At 38.5% G+C, this 16,337-nt stretch overlaps 9 protein-coding genes across 9 annotated transcripts; all 9 read left to right on the forward strand.

Moving 5' to 3' along the window:
- Window positions 1–80: 80 nt before the first annotated feature.
- Window positions 81–557, forward strand: TM35_000481150 (putative cytochrome c oxidase subunit VI; the record flags this gene model as incomplete). Its single annotated transcript, XM_029030451.1, has 1 exon — window positions 81–557. One exon carries the CDS (start codon window positions 81–83, stop codon window positions 555–557), a length of 477 nt encoding a protein of 158 aa, XP_028878220.1.
- A 386-nt stretch (window positions 558–943) lies between these two features.
- On the forward strand, window positions 944–1,639 carry TM35_000481160 (proteasome alpha 2 subunit; the record flags this gene model as incomplete). Its single annotated transcript, XM_029030452.1, has 1 exon — window positions 944–1,639. The coding sequence occupies one exon, from the start codon at window positions 944–946 to the stop codon at window positions 1,637–1,639; it is 696 nt and encodes a 231-aa protein (XP_028878221.1).
- A 342-nt stretch (window positions 1,640–1,981) lies between these two features.
- On the forward strand, window positions 1,982–2,791 carry TM35_000481170 (uncharacterized protein; the record flags this gene model as incomplete). The annotated part of the gene is made up of 1 exon (XM_029030453.1): window positions 1,982–2,791. The coding sequence occupies one exon, from the start codon at window positions 1,982–1,984 to the stop codon at window positions 2,789–2,791; it is 810 nt and encodes a 269-aa protein (XP_028878222.1).
- Window positions 2,792–3,057: 266 nt separating this feature from the next.
- On the forward strand, window positions 3,058–4,752 carry TM35_000481180 (putative pumilio/PUF RNA binding protein 3; the record flags this gene model as incomplete). The annotated part of the gene is made up of 1 exon (XM_029030454.1): window positions 3,058–4,752. The coding sequence occupies one exon, from the start codon at window positions 3,058–3,060 to the stop codon at window positions 4,750–4,752; it is 1,695 nt and encodes a 564-aa protein (XP_028878223.1).
- Window positions 4,753–6,828: 2,076 nt separating this feature from the next.
- Window positions 6,829–9,147, forward strand: TM35_000481190 (uncharacterized protein; the record flags this gene model as incomplete). The annotated part of the gene is made up of 1 exon (XM_029030455.1): window positions 6,829–9,147. The coding sequence occupies one exon, from the start codon at window positions 6,829–6,831 to the stop codon at window positions 9,145–9,147; it is 2,319 nt and encodes a 772-aa protein (XP_028878224.1).
- Window positions 9,148–9,354: 207 nt separating this feature from the next.
- On the forward strand, window positions 9,355–9,813 carry TM35_000481200 (uncharacterized protein; the record flags this gene model as incomplete). The annotated part of the gene is made up of 1 exon (XM_029030456.1): window positions 9,355–9,813. The coding sequence occupies one exon, from the start codon at window positions 9,355–9,357 to the stop codon at window positions 9,811–9,813; it is 459 nt and encodes a 152-aa protein (XP_028878225.1).
- Window positions 9,814–10,166: 353 nt separating this feature from the next.
- On the forward strand, window positions 10,167–11,477 carry TM35_000481210 (uncharacterized protein; the record flags this gene model as incomplete). Its single annotated transcript, XM_029030457.1, has 1 exon — window positions 10,167–11,477. One exon carries the CDS (start codon window positions 10,167–10,169, stop codon window positions 11,475–11,477), a length of 1,311 nt encoding a protein of 436 aa, XP_028878226.1.
- Window positions 11,478–11,825: 348 nt separating this feature from the next.
- On the forward strand, window positions 11,826–12,713 carry TM35_000481220 (mitochondrial structure specific endonuclease I (SSE-1); the record flags this gene model as incomplete). The annotated part of the gene is made up of 1 exon (XM_029030458.1): window positions 11,826–12,713. The coding sequence occupies one exon, from the start codon at window positions 11,826–11,828 to the stop codon at window positions 12,711–12,713; it is 888 nt and encodes a 295-aa protein (XP_028878227.1).
- A 1,084-nt stretch (window positions 12,714–13,797) lies between these two features.
- On the forward strand, window positions 13,798–15,384 carry TM35_000481230 (protein kinase; the record flags this gene model as incomplete). The annotated part of the gene is made up of 1 exon (XM_029030459.1): window positions 13,798–15,384. One exon carries the CDS (start codon window positions 13,798–13,800, stop codon window positions 15,382–15,384), a length of 1,587 nt encoding a protein of 528 aa, XP_028878228.1.
- Window positions 15,385–16,337: the final 953 nt, after the last annotated feature.

Here is a 16,337-nt window from a genome sequence, read left to right on the forward strand (position 1 = left end):
AAAAAAAAAAAAAAAAAAAAAAAAAAAAAACGTTAAATAAATTATTCTCTTTGTTTTCTAGATTGCTTCAAGTAAGAAGGATGCCCTTCGTTGATCACAAAAAGTACAAAATCCAGCGTGAGGATATGCCCGCTGTTCCTCACTTCAGCGACTTCAACGATCCGCGTTTCTGCGGGACCAATAATAAGCAAAAGAATGGTATTCTCGCCTATTATCAGTGGCTCCACTGCATCGGTAACTGGGGAGAAGAGCATTCAATGTGTAAGAAGATGCGGTGGTATGTGGAGCGACTTATGCATGAGTCCTGGCTTGAGAAGTGGGAAGAAAAACGTGCTCTAGGACACTTTGATCATGTTATTCTTTACGGTTTGAAGCCCTGGAAGGAGTTTGAGCCTTTGTACCAGCCTGTGAAAACGAACCGAAAGGGCGCCTATGAATTCTGGTTGGACCGTGACTTTGAGCCTCTCTATGATCCCGATGCTGTTGATTTTCGTGAGAAGGCCCCTATCCTTCACGATGTATTTGTGAAGGGTAAAAAGCCTGTCTATGACGAGTAATGAAGTAGTAGGAAGATTGCATTAGGTAGGGTACTGTGTTTCATATCAGTGGCGTTATGTAGGACGGGTTTTTTTTTTAATTAGTTTCGTATATCAGTAGGATGGGTGTGTCGTTGGGACGTTTTACCCTAGAATCAAAACCTTATGACTTGCATGTTTTCAAGTACACAAAGTGTTCTTCAAAAAAAAGAAAAAAAATATGCTCAAGAAGGAAATAAAGTGGAATGGGTGTGAAGTATGTTTTCTATTCGTTTGTTTTGTTTTCTTCTTTAGGATATTTACTAAGAAAAAGTTTAGGTTTCTATTACTATTACTATTATTATTATTATTATTATTATTATTATTATTATTATTATTATTATTGTTATTGTCTTTTTCTTGTTCTCATGTCGGACTCATCATACGGTCTCACGACGTTCAGTCCCTCGGGAAGACTTGTGCAGATTGAATATGCGACGACAGCTGCTGGTAAGGGCACAACTGCACTTGGGGTTAAGGCTATGGATGGTGTTGTCATTGCTGCAGAAAAAAAGACCACAACACCTCTTGCAGAATCTTCCACTGTACAAAAGGTGTTTGTGCTAGACGACCATGTCGGTTGCACATACAGTGGAATTGGTCCTGATTGCCGTGTGCTGGTTGATGCTGCCAGGAAGGCCTGTCAAAGGTACCGCTTGACTTATCATGAACCTATGCCGGTCAGTCAATTGGTACGCCGTATTGGTTCCATTTACCAGGAGTTTACGCAGTCTGGTGGGGTTAGACCCTTTGGTTGCTCACTTCTTGTTGCCGGAGTGGATGAGCGCGGCTATCATCTTTATCAGGTGGACCCCAGTGGAACGTTTTGGGCATGGAAAGCCACATCAATCGGTAAGGGAAGCTCTGATGCCAAAACATTTCTGGAGAAACGGTACACAAATGAAATGGAGATAGAGGATGCGGTACATACAGCTCTTCTGACCCTAAAGGAGGGGTTCGATGGAAAAATGACTGCAGAAAACACACAAGTAGGACGTGTGAGCGAGGGAAAGTTTGAGCTACTCACAACTGAGCAACTGAAGGATTACTTGGACCAGATTTAATTCACAAGAGAGAAATTTCATGTAAATCTTTCTGCGTCTATTATGTCTTCTGTTTTATGAGAATTTTTTTCTCTCAAATGAAAAAAAGAAAAAAAAAGAGCCAAATCAAATTCAAGAAAAAAAAAAGAGACTGCTCAGTTATGCTTTATTGAACGAATTATCTCTTGAGAAATAACTTTGTAGTGCAGGTGTAGAATCATGCTTTTCACTGTTTTTGTTTTTGTCTCACCGTTTTTTTTTTTCTCATTTTATTTTTATTTTTTATTTTTTTCCCCCTTTGAGTTTTTTTTTTTTGTTGTTATTGTTCTTTCGTTGCCCTAGCAAAAAAAAAAAAAAAATAGAATGATTCAAAGAACACCCGCATTGAGAGTGTTTTTAAATGATATGCAGATCTTAAAGAGAAAGTTGCGAGTACGCTGCGCTCTCGACTGCAGCCATAAGAACGTGCTTACGAAGGATGAATTTATCGTATTATGTACAACGAATCCTTACACACCCCCAGATGAGCGAATGACGCTCTCGGAAGCATCAGAATACCTGGAGAAACTTCATCGTGCACGAGAGGTTATTGTATTACGTGATTTTGTCTATACCAAACCTTCTGAGGTAGCGAATACTGTTTATGTGATGTTACGCCTTCCTACTCTTCGACTAGAAACTCCTTCATGTGTGAATAAACATGCTTCTAAGAGTAATGTTGATGCTACTTCTGTTCAAGATAAAGAAATGCGTCGCCGAAATTTTTGGGCTACTGTTTCTCTTCTTAGTGGAATTCAAATGAGTTTTCTGGCGTATTTAACTTTTATTGTCTATGATTGGGACGTAATGGAACCTGTTTGCTATTTTGTAACTACTTTTACTGCGTTATGTTTTTATGCTTATTCCCTTCTCTTTCGGCGAGAGTGCACTTTTCACACTGTAGAAAATCAATTATTTCCTTCTAATACACCATTGAAAGTTAATTATTCTCATAATGTGATGCAATCGTGGTCTAACAAAATGATAGTACATACTAAGGATAATCGTTTAAAGTTTTCTTCCACTGATGCTGCAACGGTGCTTCAGACTCTCAACGATAGTGATGTCTCTTCTTCCCAGGATAACAGAGGAAGCAAGAGTGAAGGAAATAACATCCACCAGAAGAAAAAATGATGATGTTGGATGTAAAGTGTAGAGTTATCGTCCATTTCCTCTCCTCCCCACTGTCAAGTATGGTTTTTTTTTTTTTTTTTGCTTTGCTAAATTTTCTTTTTAGAGGTCTTGATTTAGTAGTATTTACCTGCTTAAATTATCTCTTGCTTGTATATATATATATATATATATATATATATATATATATATGTTTTGTATATTACTTTCTTTTTCTTTTCTTTTTCTTTTTAAATTCCCTAAAAGCTCTTGTTGTGCTCTCATAGAACATGTGGACTGTGCACGAAGATGAATATAAAACTGCAGAGTTGAATATCGCAGGTCTTCTGCAAAAGGGTTTGAATGAAGATGAAGACAAGACGACGAAACCAATCGGCATTTACACTAAATGTTCACAGGTGTTTGCTACGCCTTCCGTGACTCCAACCGACAACACACCATTGAATAGTCACAAACATAATCCCAATACCTCGTGGACTCGCAACCACACTCCCATTAGTTCTCCTATTCCAAATGGTTTGTTTAGCCAACCACAAGCTGCATCACCTCCTCAATTGAGCGTCATGCGTGTAGATGCCCCTCCGTTTGAGCCTTCACCAAGTTGTGTCGCAGCGACCATCCCTTACGCTGCTCCATCACCATTGAGTAAACGGGGGATGACTCCTACACATATGCAACGCACCAACGCTCCTGAACATCGAAATTTGCACATGATACTATCAATGGAAGATGTAACGAGTAGAGAAAAAGAGAGAAATGGATCCCAATACGTGGATTGGAATAGCCACCCTGTAAATCCGTACCATCCGCATGTTGTGGGACGTACCTATGGCAGTTGCGTTACTGCTGAAAGCCTACGGGGTACTGTTTATGAAACAGCAAAGGATCAGCATGGATGCCGATTTCTTCAGCGTTTATTGGGAGAACCAGGTGGAGATGGAGAAATTGCTCGTGTTATTATGAACGAAATTGTTCCTCACGTTGCAGAGTTAATGACAGATCAGTATGCCAATTTTCTCGTCCAAAAACTTTTTGACATTATGCCTCATGATGTGCGATACAATGTTGCCCGTGTTGCTGCTCCACAGATTACTGTTATAGCACTCACTCCACACGGGACTTTCAGTGTACAAAAAATGGTTGAAACGATTGCCACACGTGAAGAAATGGAAATTCTTCGTGAGGCTCTGTCAAAGGATGTTGTTCGATTGGTAAAGGATGCCCATGGTAATCATGTTATTCAGAAGGTGCTACAACGATTTAATCACAATGATAAAGAGTTTATCTATGCTGCGGTAGCCGCGGATTGTGTAACCATTGCAAAAAATAAGCAAGGTTGTTGTGTTCTTCAGCGTTGTCTCGAGTATGCATCGAATTCACAGAGGACCGCCCTGGTGGAGCGTATTTTAAGCTGCTGCCTGCAGATTGCTGAAGATCCCTTTGGGAACTATGTTCTACAGTATGTACTGGAGTCAAAAGACAGTAAAGCAACGGATACTATTGCAATCGCGTTCCTTCCGCATTTAGTACAACTCTGTATGAATAAGTTTAGCTCCAACGTAATGGAGAAGGTGCTTCGTGGGGCATCACAGCCAGTGCAGGACATGTACGTAGAAACCATGTGCTCTCAAGAAGTTGTCTCTCGACTCATTCAGGACGATTTTGGTAATTACGTGCTTCAAACTGCACTCACCATTTGCTCACCTGCACAGGCGGAGACGCTTGTTTCCGTTGTCCGCCCCCTCATGCCCAGCATTAGGAATGCCCCGTACGCGAAGAAACTGGAGGGGAAGATTGAGGGAATCATCCAGCGGACCGCCAACGGCCGAAACACTGCCGTGGACTACGACAGCAGTCGACCACTCGATACACAGAGACCAAAGTATGAAGTTGTGCAGTCCAACCACGAGCGTTATCACAGCAGGGAGCCGCATACCGCACCCCACCAGCAGCTCTCCGGTTGAGTTATTTTGTTCTGGGATCTGTATCTCTCTGTGAGTTTGTGCCAGTCTGTGTTTTGTGTGTGTGTGTGTGTGTGTGTGAACACCCGCTTGTTTTATGTGCGTAAGAGGTGGTTGTACAGTGTAAGCAGAGAGAGGAAAAAAAAAATATATATATATATTGTTCAGTTGTACGAATGAATGAAATAAGAAAGAATGAAAAAAAAAAAAAAAATGAAAAAAAAAAAGAAAAAAAATGAGGAAAAAAAGGAAAAAAAAAAGATATTGAAACTCGCTCTTAGATATGAGAAAAAGACCGGAGTTGGAGATAAAGTATTGTATACTCGAAAAAAATAGGTGCAAAGGGGAAAAATGAAGCGATTTAAGAACATGGAGAGGAACAAAAAAAAAAGTAAAGAGGTATTTGAGGAGGGGAAAAAAAAGCAGGGGCTTTTGTATTTGCAATGGGGAGGGGGAAGGGAGAATCGTCTCAAAACGACTGATGAGATCGTTTTTTTTTTTTCCCTTCCTCTATGTGGACTTCACGCGAACTATGCACCGCTGGTTGTGGTTAAATGGAAATTTGTAGGAAAGAGAGCGCCACAAAATCAAAAAAAAAAAGAAAAACACGCAGTTTATTATTATTGTTATTATTAGTTCTGATGCCGTGGCACAAGCGTAAGACTAAATAAAAAAGAGAGTGATTTAGAGGGTCGTGATGATTACTCACTTAAATACCGTTCTGTACGATAAAGGAAGATAAAGATTGAGTGAATTCATCTTGGTTACGTGAACCACTTTGTTGTATTTGCGTATTCTGACGGATGAGAAGAAGACAATATTTTCTTTTTTATATTCCATCTTCATCTTTATTATTTTATTTCTCTTTTGTCTTCACTCACTCTCTTTCACTCTCTTTTTGTGTCTTTGTGTGGGACACGGCGTTAAACTACACCAGCGGTTGTCTCAGAATGTGGAAGACATTCATATTAACGGATGCCTTCATGAATAGTGCCACCTATCAACTTACTGTAGATTCCCCTTTCTGCTATGCAATTGATGAAGCTAGGTAAACGAGACTCTTCTGGATTCTTTTTTATTATTATTATTATTATTATTATTATTTTTATTAGCCATAATCCTTGGTGTGTTTACTCTAGTCGAGTTACATTGATGACGTCCTTTACATTGTGAAATATTTTCGTAGTATATATATATATATATATATAGACTAATTCGCAGTGAATGAGTTTCCACCACGTTTAGTAGTTAAGCGACCCCACCTGGCAGCTTCTTTACTACTTTTACCATCAATGGAAGTATTAAGAGCTGACCTAGAGGACGCACGTCCCCGTTGATTTTTTTACCTCATTATTTCATAAGCCACTCCCATTAATTCTCTCTTTATCTCTTTCTAATATATATAAAAATATATATATATTTTTTTTTTCTTTTTACTGGGTGGAATCAGATTGTTTGTGACTGTTGTAAGAGAAACCGTATTATAGTTTTCTTCATCTGGATTTCTTTCTCTCACCTTCATTCTAGATACAGGTTGTTTTTATAGCACAACTATATACAGAAGAAGAAGAAGTATACATATGGACTAATACACATCATCTCTTGTGATGGTTTGCTCTCTTCACCTCTGGGAAAAACTTTTCATTTATTCTTAAGGTGAGTGTTTCTATCCTAGCTCCTTTTTGGAAGAATAGTGGCGGATAATTGGCAACGATTCTGGAGATTATTTGATTACCTAAAACCTATGGAAGGAATATTCTTGGTTCCATTTAAGGCAGTATTTGCGTTATACATATTGATACTTGTTGTTAAACTACGTATTCTTTTTCAGATACAAGTAAGGGTTTTCGTATTTTTATTTGTAATGATATCGTCAGAGATTACCAAAGGTTAGATGCAACTTGTGGAATTAAGCCAAAAATGAGATATTGATTTTTAATGTTTTCTGTTGACTGCTTACCTGTTTTTTGTATCATAGGCCATTTTTCTTGAGAGTTTACTACATCCATGTGTTCTTTATGATTTTTTTTTTATACTCTTCTTCATTCTTGATAAAGTATGAAAAAAACGGAGAATGAAATGATGATGTGGACATCAAGTCGCGTTGAAAGAGTTTTAGATGGTATTGACAAGTTACACAAAAAAAATGATGCGGATCGTGTGTTACAGTTACAGAGAGAAAATGAAAAACTGAGGAACGAAATGTTGGAAATGCAAAAAAATCACAAGAGCGCTATAAACGATATTTCTATGAAGGGTAGTAAAATGGAGCAGTTAATGCGGCAGCTGTTAGATGAAAGATCTCGTTTGGTAGAAGAGTTGACACAGTTGCGAAGATATAAATACGAACAAGTAAAGCAAACTGATTCTAAAGCTGTAATGACTCTTTCCTTTCCAAGAAGAGATGCAATTGTTCAGGTAAATTTACAACAACAAAAGATACAAACATATGAACAGTCAACTCAAACACTTAATGATTCTGATTTTTTGATATCACCTACGTATTCGTATACTGACTTGAGAAAAGTTTCACAAATACCTTCTACTTTATCTGTTGATCTAACTCTAAAACCTTTTGTAGACAATCGAGTGGCTGCGGATTCTATATACTGTAAAAAAGGTTCAGAGCTTCTTGCTCTAGCTATGTACGCTTCTGGAGTGTCAATTGAAAATCTAAAGTTGCATGTATATGCAACTGATTGGGTGTTTGTGGGTATCAATATAGATGGATGGTGGAATTGGCAAAGTCAAACACAGGAAGAACTTAATAAAGTTACCCAAATTGTTCAAGGACTTGGATCTGATTCATCTCCCTTGTTATGGTTTGCGGCATTGGCTTCTGCACTTTTAAAATTAGACTCGTATCATACAATGACCCTGGGAGAACTTCTTGTCTCAGCTTGCGGATATGATGTGGGATCGGAGATGTCACTTACTCCAGCTTCTCTTACTCAAGTGATAGAACTCTTGGAATTTGGTTCAGGTTGCTTTCTTATTGTTTTGCAACGAGGGTCAGAGAATTATGATGGTATTGCATTAGTGTCAGCGATTTCTTATGTTAGGGATAAAGTGGTGTTTTATGTTGTAAGACCAGTTTCTGATGTGGAAGATAATACACATGATGATAGAAGGAACTCTACCTGCAAGTTGATTGGGGAATGGCAGACAAGTCAGCAGTTATTGGATCAATTTGTTCTATTTCAAAAAGTAGAATGCTTTTCAGTTAACAAACATTCTGAAATTCGTTGGATAGATAGTGTAAAAAATCACACTGTATCTGTGCAAGTAGTACTGCATAGTAACTTACCAAAGGTGGAGGGAGTAGTTCATGCAAGACTTCTGGATGTTATAAATTCTTGCTGGTATCCATTAAAAATTGTTTCAAGCAATGAAAAAACATTTACATTGTACTGCCCTTTACTGAAGTGCGTTGAAAATGCTGTTCTTGTTTTAAATATTGATCGAAGTGTTGTTCGTCGTCTGGACTTTGTGCGATTATCTGAGGATAATGATTTATTTGTAGAAAGAGAACACACCATGATTGTACAAGTTAATGGACAGGAAATTTACGCTAGTCATGTTGTACTTAACTTGGAATTGGAACAAGCAGCACTTCAGATGGAAGAGGGAAAAACGAAAAATAATAAAAAGAATAAAATAAAGAATGAAGAAGAAGAGGATGAAGATGATAATCATCAGTGCTTGCATAATCTCATAATGGACACAACTGTTCCTTCTGGACACGGTTCCAATTTGATCAGTGTAACGGATGATGGTTCTTGTATGAAGATATTTTTCTCTTTATTTCATTCTTTATTCATCTCCCGTATGGACCTTATTATGGACTGGATTGATATAGTGGGATGTGTTTTGGTTTCTTCATGCCCTTCACCGGCTCCTTTAAATAAAACACTCCAGCATCACTCTCTGTTTCCAGTATTGCAAACCAACATGGTACGGCAACATATCAATCTCTGTGCTTTGAATAGCAGAAATAATTTTATCAGTACATCACTTTCTAGCGCCGTTTCTGAGCTTGATGCAGTAAGGGCGAATCTCGCTTTGGCACTCCAAGAGAATGCCACTCTCCGTGAGGAACTCATACACTCTTTCTCTGAACTTGATCAACTGCGTCAAGATGTTGAATCCAAAGATACCGTAATAGAGGATGCGAAATCGTATTGCTGTGAATTGGAACAGAAACTCTGTAGTACTACCAGAGACTTCACAGATCTTCACTACGCCTTTGAACACATGCAAGAGGAACACCATTTGGAATTGCTGAAGAGGACACTTCTTCTTCGTGCAACAGAAGAGGAAATGAAAAGGTTAAAAGACCATACGAGTCATTCTTCTTCATCCTCGTCTCTACACCCAGGTGACGGGTTATCGTGGTAGGGGATAATATTGTTTTATTTATTATTATTATTATTATTATTATTATTATTTTTTTTTTTTTTTCGTTGTCGTATTTTAGTCTTCTTCTATCCACAACACTAGTTATAATGTCATCAGCCTTTACTATTCTCGTTCCCCCACTCTCTCTCTCTCTCTCTCTCTTTATTTTTCTCTTTCCACTTTTATCTATTCTCTTCTTTACTCATAATGGTAGAAGGCACTTTAAGTCTTATGCCTTCCTTTACTTCTTCAGATGAGAATGTTTTGGGAGCTATTGATTCCTACTTGCGATCAAATATAGAACAAGAACAAGAGTTGATGATTCGAGTAAAATTATGTGAGTCTAGTATACGAGATCTTCAGTCAACTGTTCAGCGTATGACGGCTAGTCATGGGGCTTTTACTTCTCTACAAAGAATAGATAGTCCCAAGGTTTCTAATAGTAGTAGTAGTAATAATAATGCTCTAGCGGCTGAAGAGAAAGATGATGAAAATGAGGCAGAAAAGATGTGTGATTACTGCTTCAAGTTCACTCGCTGCTTATCTTGTCCAGAGTGCCATCGTGAGTGGTATTGTAGTAGTCCTTGTCGTCGACTGCGAGATCACCTTCATCGTTCTATTTGTCGCCGTCGAAAAGGTAATTACATAATTCAGGGTTCTGCTTGATTTCTCTGATAGTGTAATAGAATAGGTGTGTGGATTCATGATGTCCTCAAGATAGATTGAATATAATACATACATTAACATATCTTGGATCCCTCTTTATTTTTATTTTTATTTTTTTTTGCTTCTGTACATATTATGCCTTTTTTTTTCTTTTTGAAATGTATTTTGTCATTGTTTTTTTTTTTTTTTTTTATGTTTGTTTTGTTTGTTTTTTCCCGTGGCGCGGAAAAATTCGCGTGCTGCTCCCATCTCCCTGCACAACAGTCATTATATGCATGTGTTCTTTTCTTTGATATTCTTTGTGTTCTTGTGTATTTGTGGTCTTCACTTCTCGCCAATAAGACTCTGCGCGCATGGAGGAGGCACGCCAATTGGCCTCCGCTCTCTCCTCTCACGACATTGTGGAGTCTCGCGATGCACGCCAGCAGTTGGCCCGCTTCATATCACCAGAGCGATTAGTTGAGATGTGGCAGCAGGGACAAGAGCAAATTGCTGCCGCGCTCCTTGAAGAGGCGGAGAGTGTCGGCAATGACGATGTGTACATGGCTCTTGGCGATGGGTTCAAGAGTCTCTTCGACCCCGCTGCTAACATGTCTATGGCAGAGCAATTTCTCGTACTGGACACCACACACATTGTCGCACGTTTTCTTGTGAATGGGATCGCTAGTGAGGATCTCACTAAAGCTGCATATGTGCGTCCGGCCTTGCTGGCTCTACTAACCGTTGTGCCACCTACTGTAGCTCCCGCCATTGGTGAACTTGTATCTGCTTCCCTAAAGACGGAGAGAGTTCTGCGACTATTTGATGAAAACAATCCTGAGTCAAGTGAAAATGAAAAACTTTGCAAATTTTTACTCACTCATACAGATTTGATTTCTTTTATTACTTCTTCAACAGCTAATGCATTCGATAATGATCCACTTCTTGTCGCAAATTATATGGCTATTAGTGCTATCATTGGTCGTCACGAGAAAATTCCGATTATTTTGCTTGATAAAATAGAAAAAACACTTGTGGAAAGTAAGGATGATTTTGTATTCTGTTTTGTCTGCCGTGCTTGTGCTGTGGCACTACGCCATCATGATAGTAATGCTTTGAACTTTGCAGTTTCATGGGTAACGGCAGCAGCTAATCGTTTGATGGATTGTAGTCATGATGCTTATGATGCCATTTATGATCTTCTTGGTGCTGCTAGTACTACATCTACTGGATGGAACAGCGTTCAGTCTCTTTTAAAAGAAGAGAGAATAAAACATGGATTAAATGTTGCTGCTCTTCGTGCGATAACTCTGAATTTCTTGGACGTATTGGTACAATCTCCCCATGTTGAGAATTCGTTCTTTAGCCTAACGCTCTTGCATGCGGTGTGGCAACTGCGCAATGATCCAAATGATACTGTTAGAGAAAAACTCTGGGAATTTTTAAATGATGGTATTGCTCGTGAGAATATTATAAATTCAATGGAGTCTCTTTGTGCCTCATTCCTCTGTTCCCCGCAGCAGGAAGCTAATGTGGCTATTCGTGAGTTGCAGCTACGTGTTGCTACTCGCTTAGTAAGTCATGCGAGACTTCCAGGAGAGGTCATGGAACGACTGCGGCAGTTTATTTCTAGGGGTTTGTATCCTCCTTCTTCTGTTGGTATGGAGGCAATGTCACGGCATTAGAATAAGGCCCTGTTCTGCGGTGTTTCTTTTTTTTTTTTTTCGTTTTGCTCAGAGAATAGTTAGAGAACGAGGGAGAAAGATTAAAAAAAAAAAAGGATCCGATCAATGCATCCAGTCATATGGGTATATATATATATGATATGTATATGCAGCAGTGGTGGAAATATGATTAAGAGGGATGTGAAGAATCTCTCTTATTATTCCTTTATTTTCATTCTACTGTTCCTTTCTTATTATTACTATTGTATTTTTTTTTTTTTTTTCATCTTTCCTTTCTTACTCTTTAGGGGTTAAGGTTCGGAGTGTGAGAGAGTAGTATTGTGTTTAGGTCTAAGAGGGAAGAAATAAATGTCTTTGCGGGAACGTGCTGTGGTGCTTGTTGACGGACCTGCCCTAGTACACCGTTGGTACCACCGCTGGACGTACACTAGTAAAAAGACCCCAATAGATGTAAAACGGTTTACCATCACAAATGCCCGGTACATCATTGCCACTGCTCACAGCTTTGATCCCAGTCATCTTGCGCAGCACTTACTCTCACCGCAGGTGGAGTATGCCCACACCCCAAAGCACAACAAAATTGTTATTTGCTTCGATCAAGGTGATGGTGGTCGACGTGAAATCTTTCCAAAGTACAAAGAAGGCCGTTTGCAGCGAGAACTAGGCCCAGAACTTTCAATAATAAAAAAAGTTGCAACAAAAGTATTCATGGGAGAACCAAAAAATACCCTTATCATTGTTCCAGACTTTGATCCCAAACTGAAGAATGTGAATGCAGAGGCAGATGACATGATTGCCACATTAGCGCTGCACAACCAGCAACTGAAGATACCCACTGTTGTGATGTCACATGACTACGACCTCTACCAGCTTATTGATGAGGCAAACAGGTCTTATCATTACGACATCCGCACGAAACATCTTGTTTCTGAAAAAGGCGTCATTGAACGTTTAGGTGTGCACCCAAAACTTGTACGTGATTACAAGTGTCTAGCAGGTGACGCTACTGATAATATTCCAGGTATAAAGGGTATCGGTAAGACGCGTGCACTACAACTCTTAAAGAAGTATGGTGATTTAGATGGAGTTCTTACCAAAGGTGTCAAGAAACAAAGTGACCGCGTTGGTGACTTGCTGCGCGCTGGTTGCGCTGATGCAGAACTTTCCCGACGATTGGTAGATCTTCGAGTTTGTCCTAAAGTACTACAGTCATGCGAATCGTTTCTGAAGCTATAGACATATTATACTGCTAGTACAAGAAGAACAACAACAACAAGAACAATTATTATTATTATTATTACTACTACTACTACTTCTGTTGTGTTACTATTGATGGTGGTAACTATAGAAGGGGTGGAGAAACTTGTGTTTAGTAACCCATAGACTCATTTATTTTTTGTTTTGTTTATGTTTTTTCTGCTTCTTCTCTTGTGTACTCTCTTCACCGTGATTGTGTTGAACTTCTGTATAAAATGCAGATGTGAAGAATGAAGGTGGTGGGAATTTTTTTTCCCTTTTATAAAATAAAATATAGAAATGATTGCGAGGATAGGAGGGTCTAAAATATAAAAAAAGAGGGAAAAGAGAAAGCACAAAAAAAAAAAAAGAAAAACAAAAGAAAAAAAAGAACATGAAAAAAAAAGAAAACTTGAAAGAAAAAGTTAATGGAAACATCAACATGAATCAAAACTCTCTCAACGAAAGAACGATACGCTTTTTTTTTCTTTCTTTCTTTCTTTCTTTCGAGACTAGAATATGGTGCTGAGTCAATTGTTTCCGTTAAGTTTTGGTGCTTTTCCCATCTCCTCTTTTTGACATGGACTCGCTCGCATCGCATGCCGGAAGTGAATCAGGAGAAAACAAGGGAAGAGTGAAGAAGAAATGAAAAACAAAGGATACATTATGTTTCCTTTTTGTTTCGTTTTTTTTTTTTTCCTCCACGTAATAAGTGTGTCAATGGATATCATTTTTTCGTGAGGGAAGATGGTGCTAGTGGTGGTGATTGAAAGTGTAATGAGTGTTTTTATTTTTTCTCATTGAGTACATATATATATATATATATATATATATATATATATATGTTTTTTTATTTTTATTTTTTCTTCTTTATTTTTTTTCCTCTTCCGTCCCTTCTACCTCCGAGAGGCGGGACCAACAAAGGAAGGAAAGGAAAGGAAAGGAAAGAAAGGAACGAAAGAAAAGGAAAACAAGGTGAAAAAGAAGAAGTAAAAAGAGGAGAAATTCAACGAACATACGCAACCTATATCAGGAAAAGAAAAAAAATAAATAAATAAATAAACCAATAGAAAAAGGTAGAAGGATGCCTCCAGTGCTTTCTCCTGCTGATCATATCAAGGCGAAGGAGTTCAGTGCATTTCTCAGGCATCTTGGTTTTTCTCAGTGCCTACAGCAGTTTGTGGAGCAGTGGCGAATGTTAGTAAAGCAGCAGGATGGGAGTAGATCGATGCGAGAAAAGAAAAGCCACAAGCCTGATCGCTCATCTGTTTCCTCCACACGATCGCGTAAGAGTTCTTCTTCAAGTCCTCCCCCACTGCAGGTGTTACATTCAAGAAATCGCGTGGTAACATCTGTTGGCATGGAAGACGACTTGTGGACCTTAACAGGCGAGGACTACATTGCACCAGATTTTACGAATGGCGCAGGAACACCGCTGGAAGTGTACAAGTCACTACAGAGTCGCGGAGAGGTGCATTTTGTCCCAACGACACCATACTTTAAGGCACCACCACCGTCCAATCTGCCGTTAGAATCGCTTAACCTTCGAGTGGTGTACGAAAGTGGGAAAACAGGTTTTGAAGAGGAAAAGGATTTGGCCATCGTTGCTGATACTATAGTAGCAGGTCGTTACCAGATGTTACAATATCTTGATTCTGCTGCTTTTTCTAGAGCAGTACGTTGTATGGATCTTAATGAAGATAGGGAAGTATGCCTTAAAGTAATTCGCAATTCAAAGGATTTTTTTGACCAAAGTATTGATGAAATTAAGTTACTTAAATTAATCAATTCTTCTGGTGATACAGAGGAGAATTGCGTTGTAAAGATGTACGATTTTTTTTACTATAAGGAACATATGTGTATCGTAACTGAGCTGCTTCGAGACAATTTGTATCAATTTAGCAAGTTTAATAGGGAAGAAGAAACAGAATTCTATTTTACATTACCCCGATTACAATCTATAGCCAAACAAATCCTTAAAGGATTACGTTTCCTGCATAGTCTTGGATTGATACACTGTGATCTTAAACCTGAAAATGTTCTTATTAAGTCATTTAGTCGATGTGAGGTAAAAATTATTGATTTTGGAAGTAGCTGTTATTTAACGGACAACCTCAGTTCATACGTTCAGTCTCGATGTTATCGTGCTCCTGAAGTAATTCTTGGTTGCAAATATGATGGACGTATTGATATTTGGTCATTGGGAGCTATTCTTGCTGAGTTAGCAACTGGATGTGTTTTATTTGAGAATAGTTCATTACCACAAATGTTAGCTTCAATTTGTAGTGTGTGTGGTGAAATACCTGTTTCTCTTCTTCATGAGGGACGAAATACACAACACTTTGTAACAAAATTTGGTGCTTTTTACGAACAAAGAGAAGGAAAGGAACTTGTATTCCATTTCCCCATACCAGATACACCACCAGAGACTCTTTTCGGTTACAATGATCCCTTATACTTGGATTTTATTACTGCTTGTCTTACATTAGATCACCGTCGTCGTCCCACTGCGGTAGAGTTGCTAGAACATCCTTTCCTTCAACACGACTATGGAAGTGCACACAGCACTCCTCCTCCTTTGAAGAAGAAAGTGCATAGTGAGGATGGTGCTTCAGCAGCGGCGTCTCCTCCTACTGAAATGGATCCCACATCACCCCTACCCCCATCTTAGACTTTTTTTCAGTTCTGTGTATTTCCTTTCCCCCTCTTGTTATATTTCCATTCCATTTTTTTTTTTTTTTTTCCTTTTCTCTTGGCTTGTTTTTTTTTTTCACTACTTTTTTTTTTTTGTTTTCCCTTTCTAGTCTTCCCCCGGCCCCCCACAAACCCACCCCATCTCTTTCTCTCTTCAACATTACCATTGTTGCTGCAAGTTACTTACTACTGTTATATTTGTCATTACAAATACTATTATCATCTATCACTGTGCTTATATTACAGCGAATGCATCGCTGTTTTTTTTGTTTTTTTTTTTTTTTTTTTTTTTCTTCTTATTGTGAGCAACGACAAATGTAGTTGAAAATAATGTTGAGGTGACAGTTATGCGTTCTAGCAAAACATGCAGCCTCTCTTTTTTTTTCATTGTTGATATGTCGTCTTTGCACTAGATTAATGTAATACCATGAAACATGATGGAGAAATAAAACACCGGGCGAAGAGCACGAGAAGAATAGAGAAAAAGGGGTTGGGTGTGGTGGTGGTGGTATCATTAAAAAAAAAAAAAAAAAAACTTTCTTCTCTCTCTCTCTCTCTTTTTTTGTGGTGGGAAGATTAGCAACAGAGAATTAAAAAAGGGAAGGGGGAAGCATAGTAACACGTACATACTGATTGTCTCTCGTTATCTCTCTTTCATTTCCACCCCATTTTTCTTTCTCTCTGTTGTTTTGTTATATATATAAATAAATATATATATATATATATATTTATATCTCTTCTCAACCCCCGTCGTGGCTAAAACCCTTTTTGTGTTGGTCATTTTGACTGGGCGTATCGTTACAGTGGTGCTATTATATAAAAAAAAAAGGTAGATGTGTGAAAAAAAAAAAAAACACAAACGAGGAAAAAAAAAAAAAACAGGTGTTTGCTGTACATGTGCGACGCGATTTTTCATCGGGGATCGCAATT

This window comes from Trypanosoma theileri (assembly GCF_002087225.1).
Source record: "Trypanosoma theileri isolate Edinburgh chromosome Unknown TM35_Tth_48_V1, whole genome shotgun sequence".
In the NCBI taxonomy this organism is placed as follows: Eukaryota; Euglenozoa; class Kinetoplastea; order Trypanosomatida; family Trypanosomatidae; genus Trypanosoma; species Trypanosoma theileri.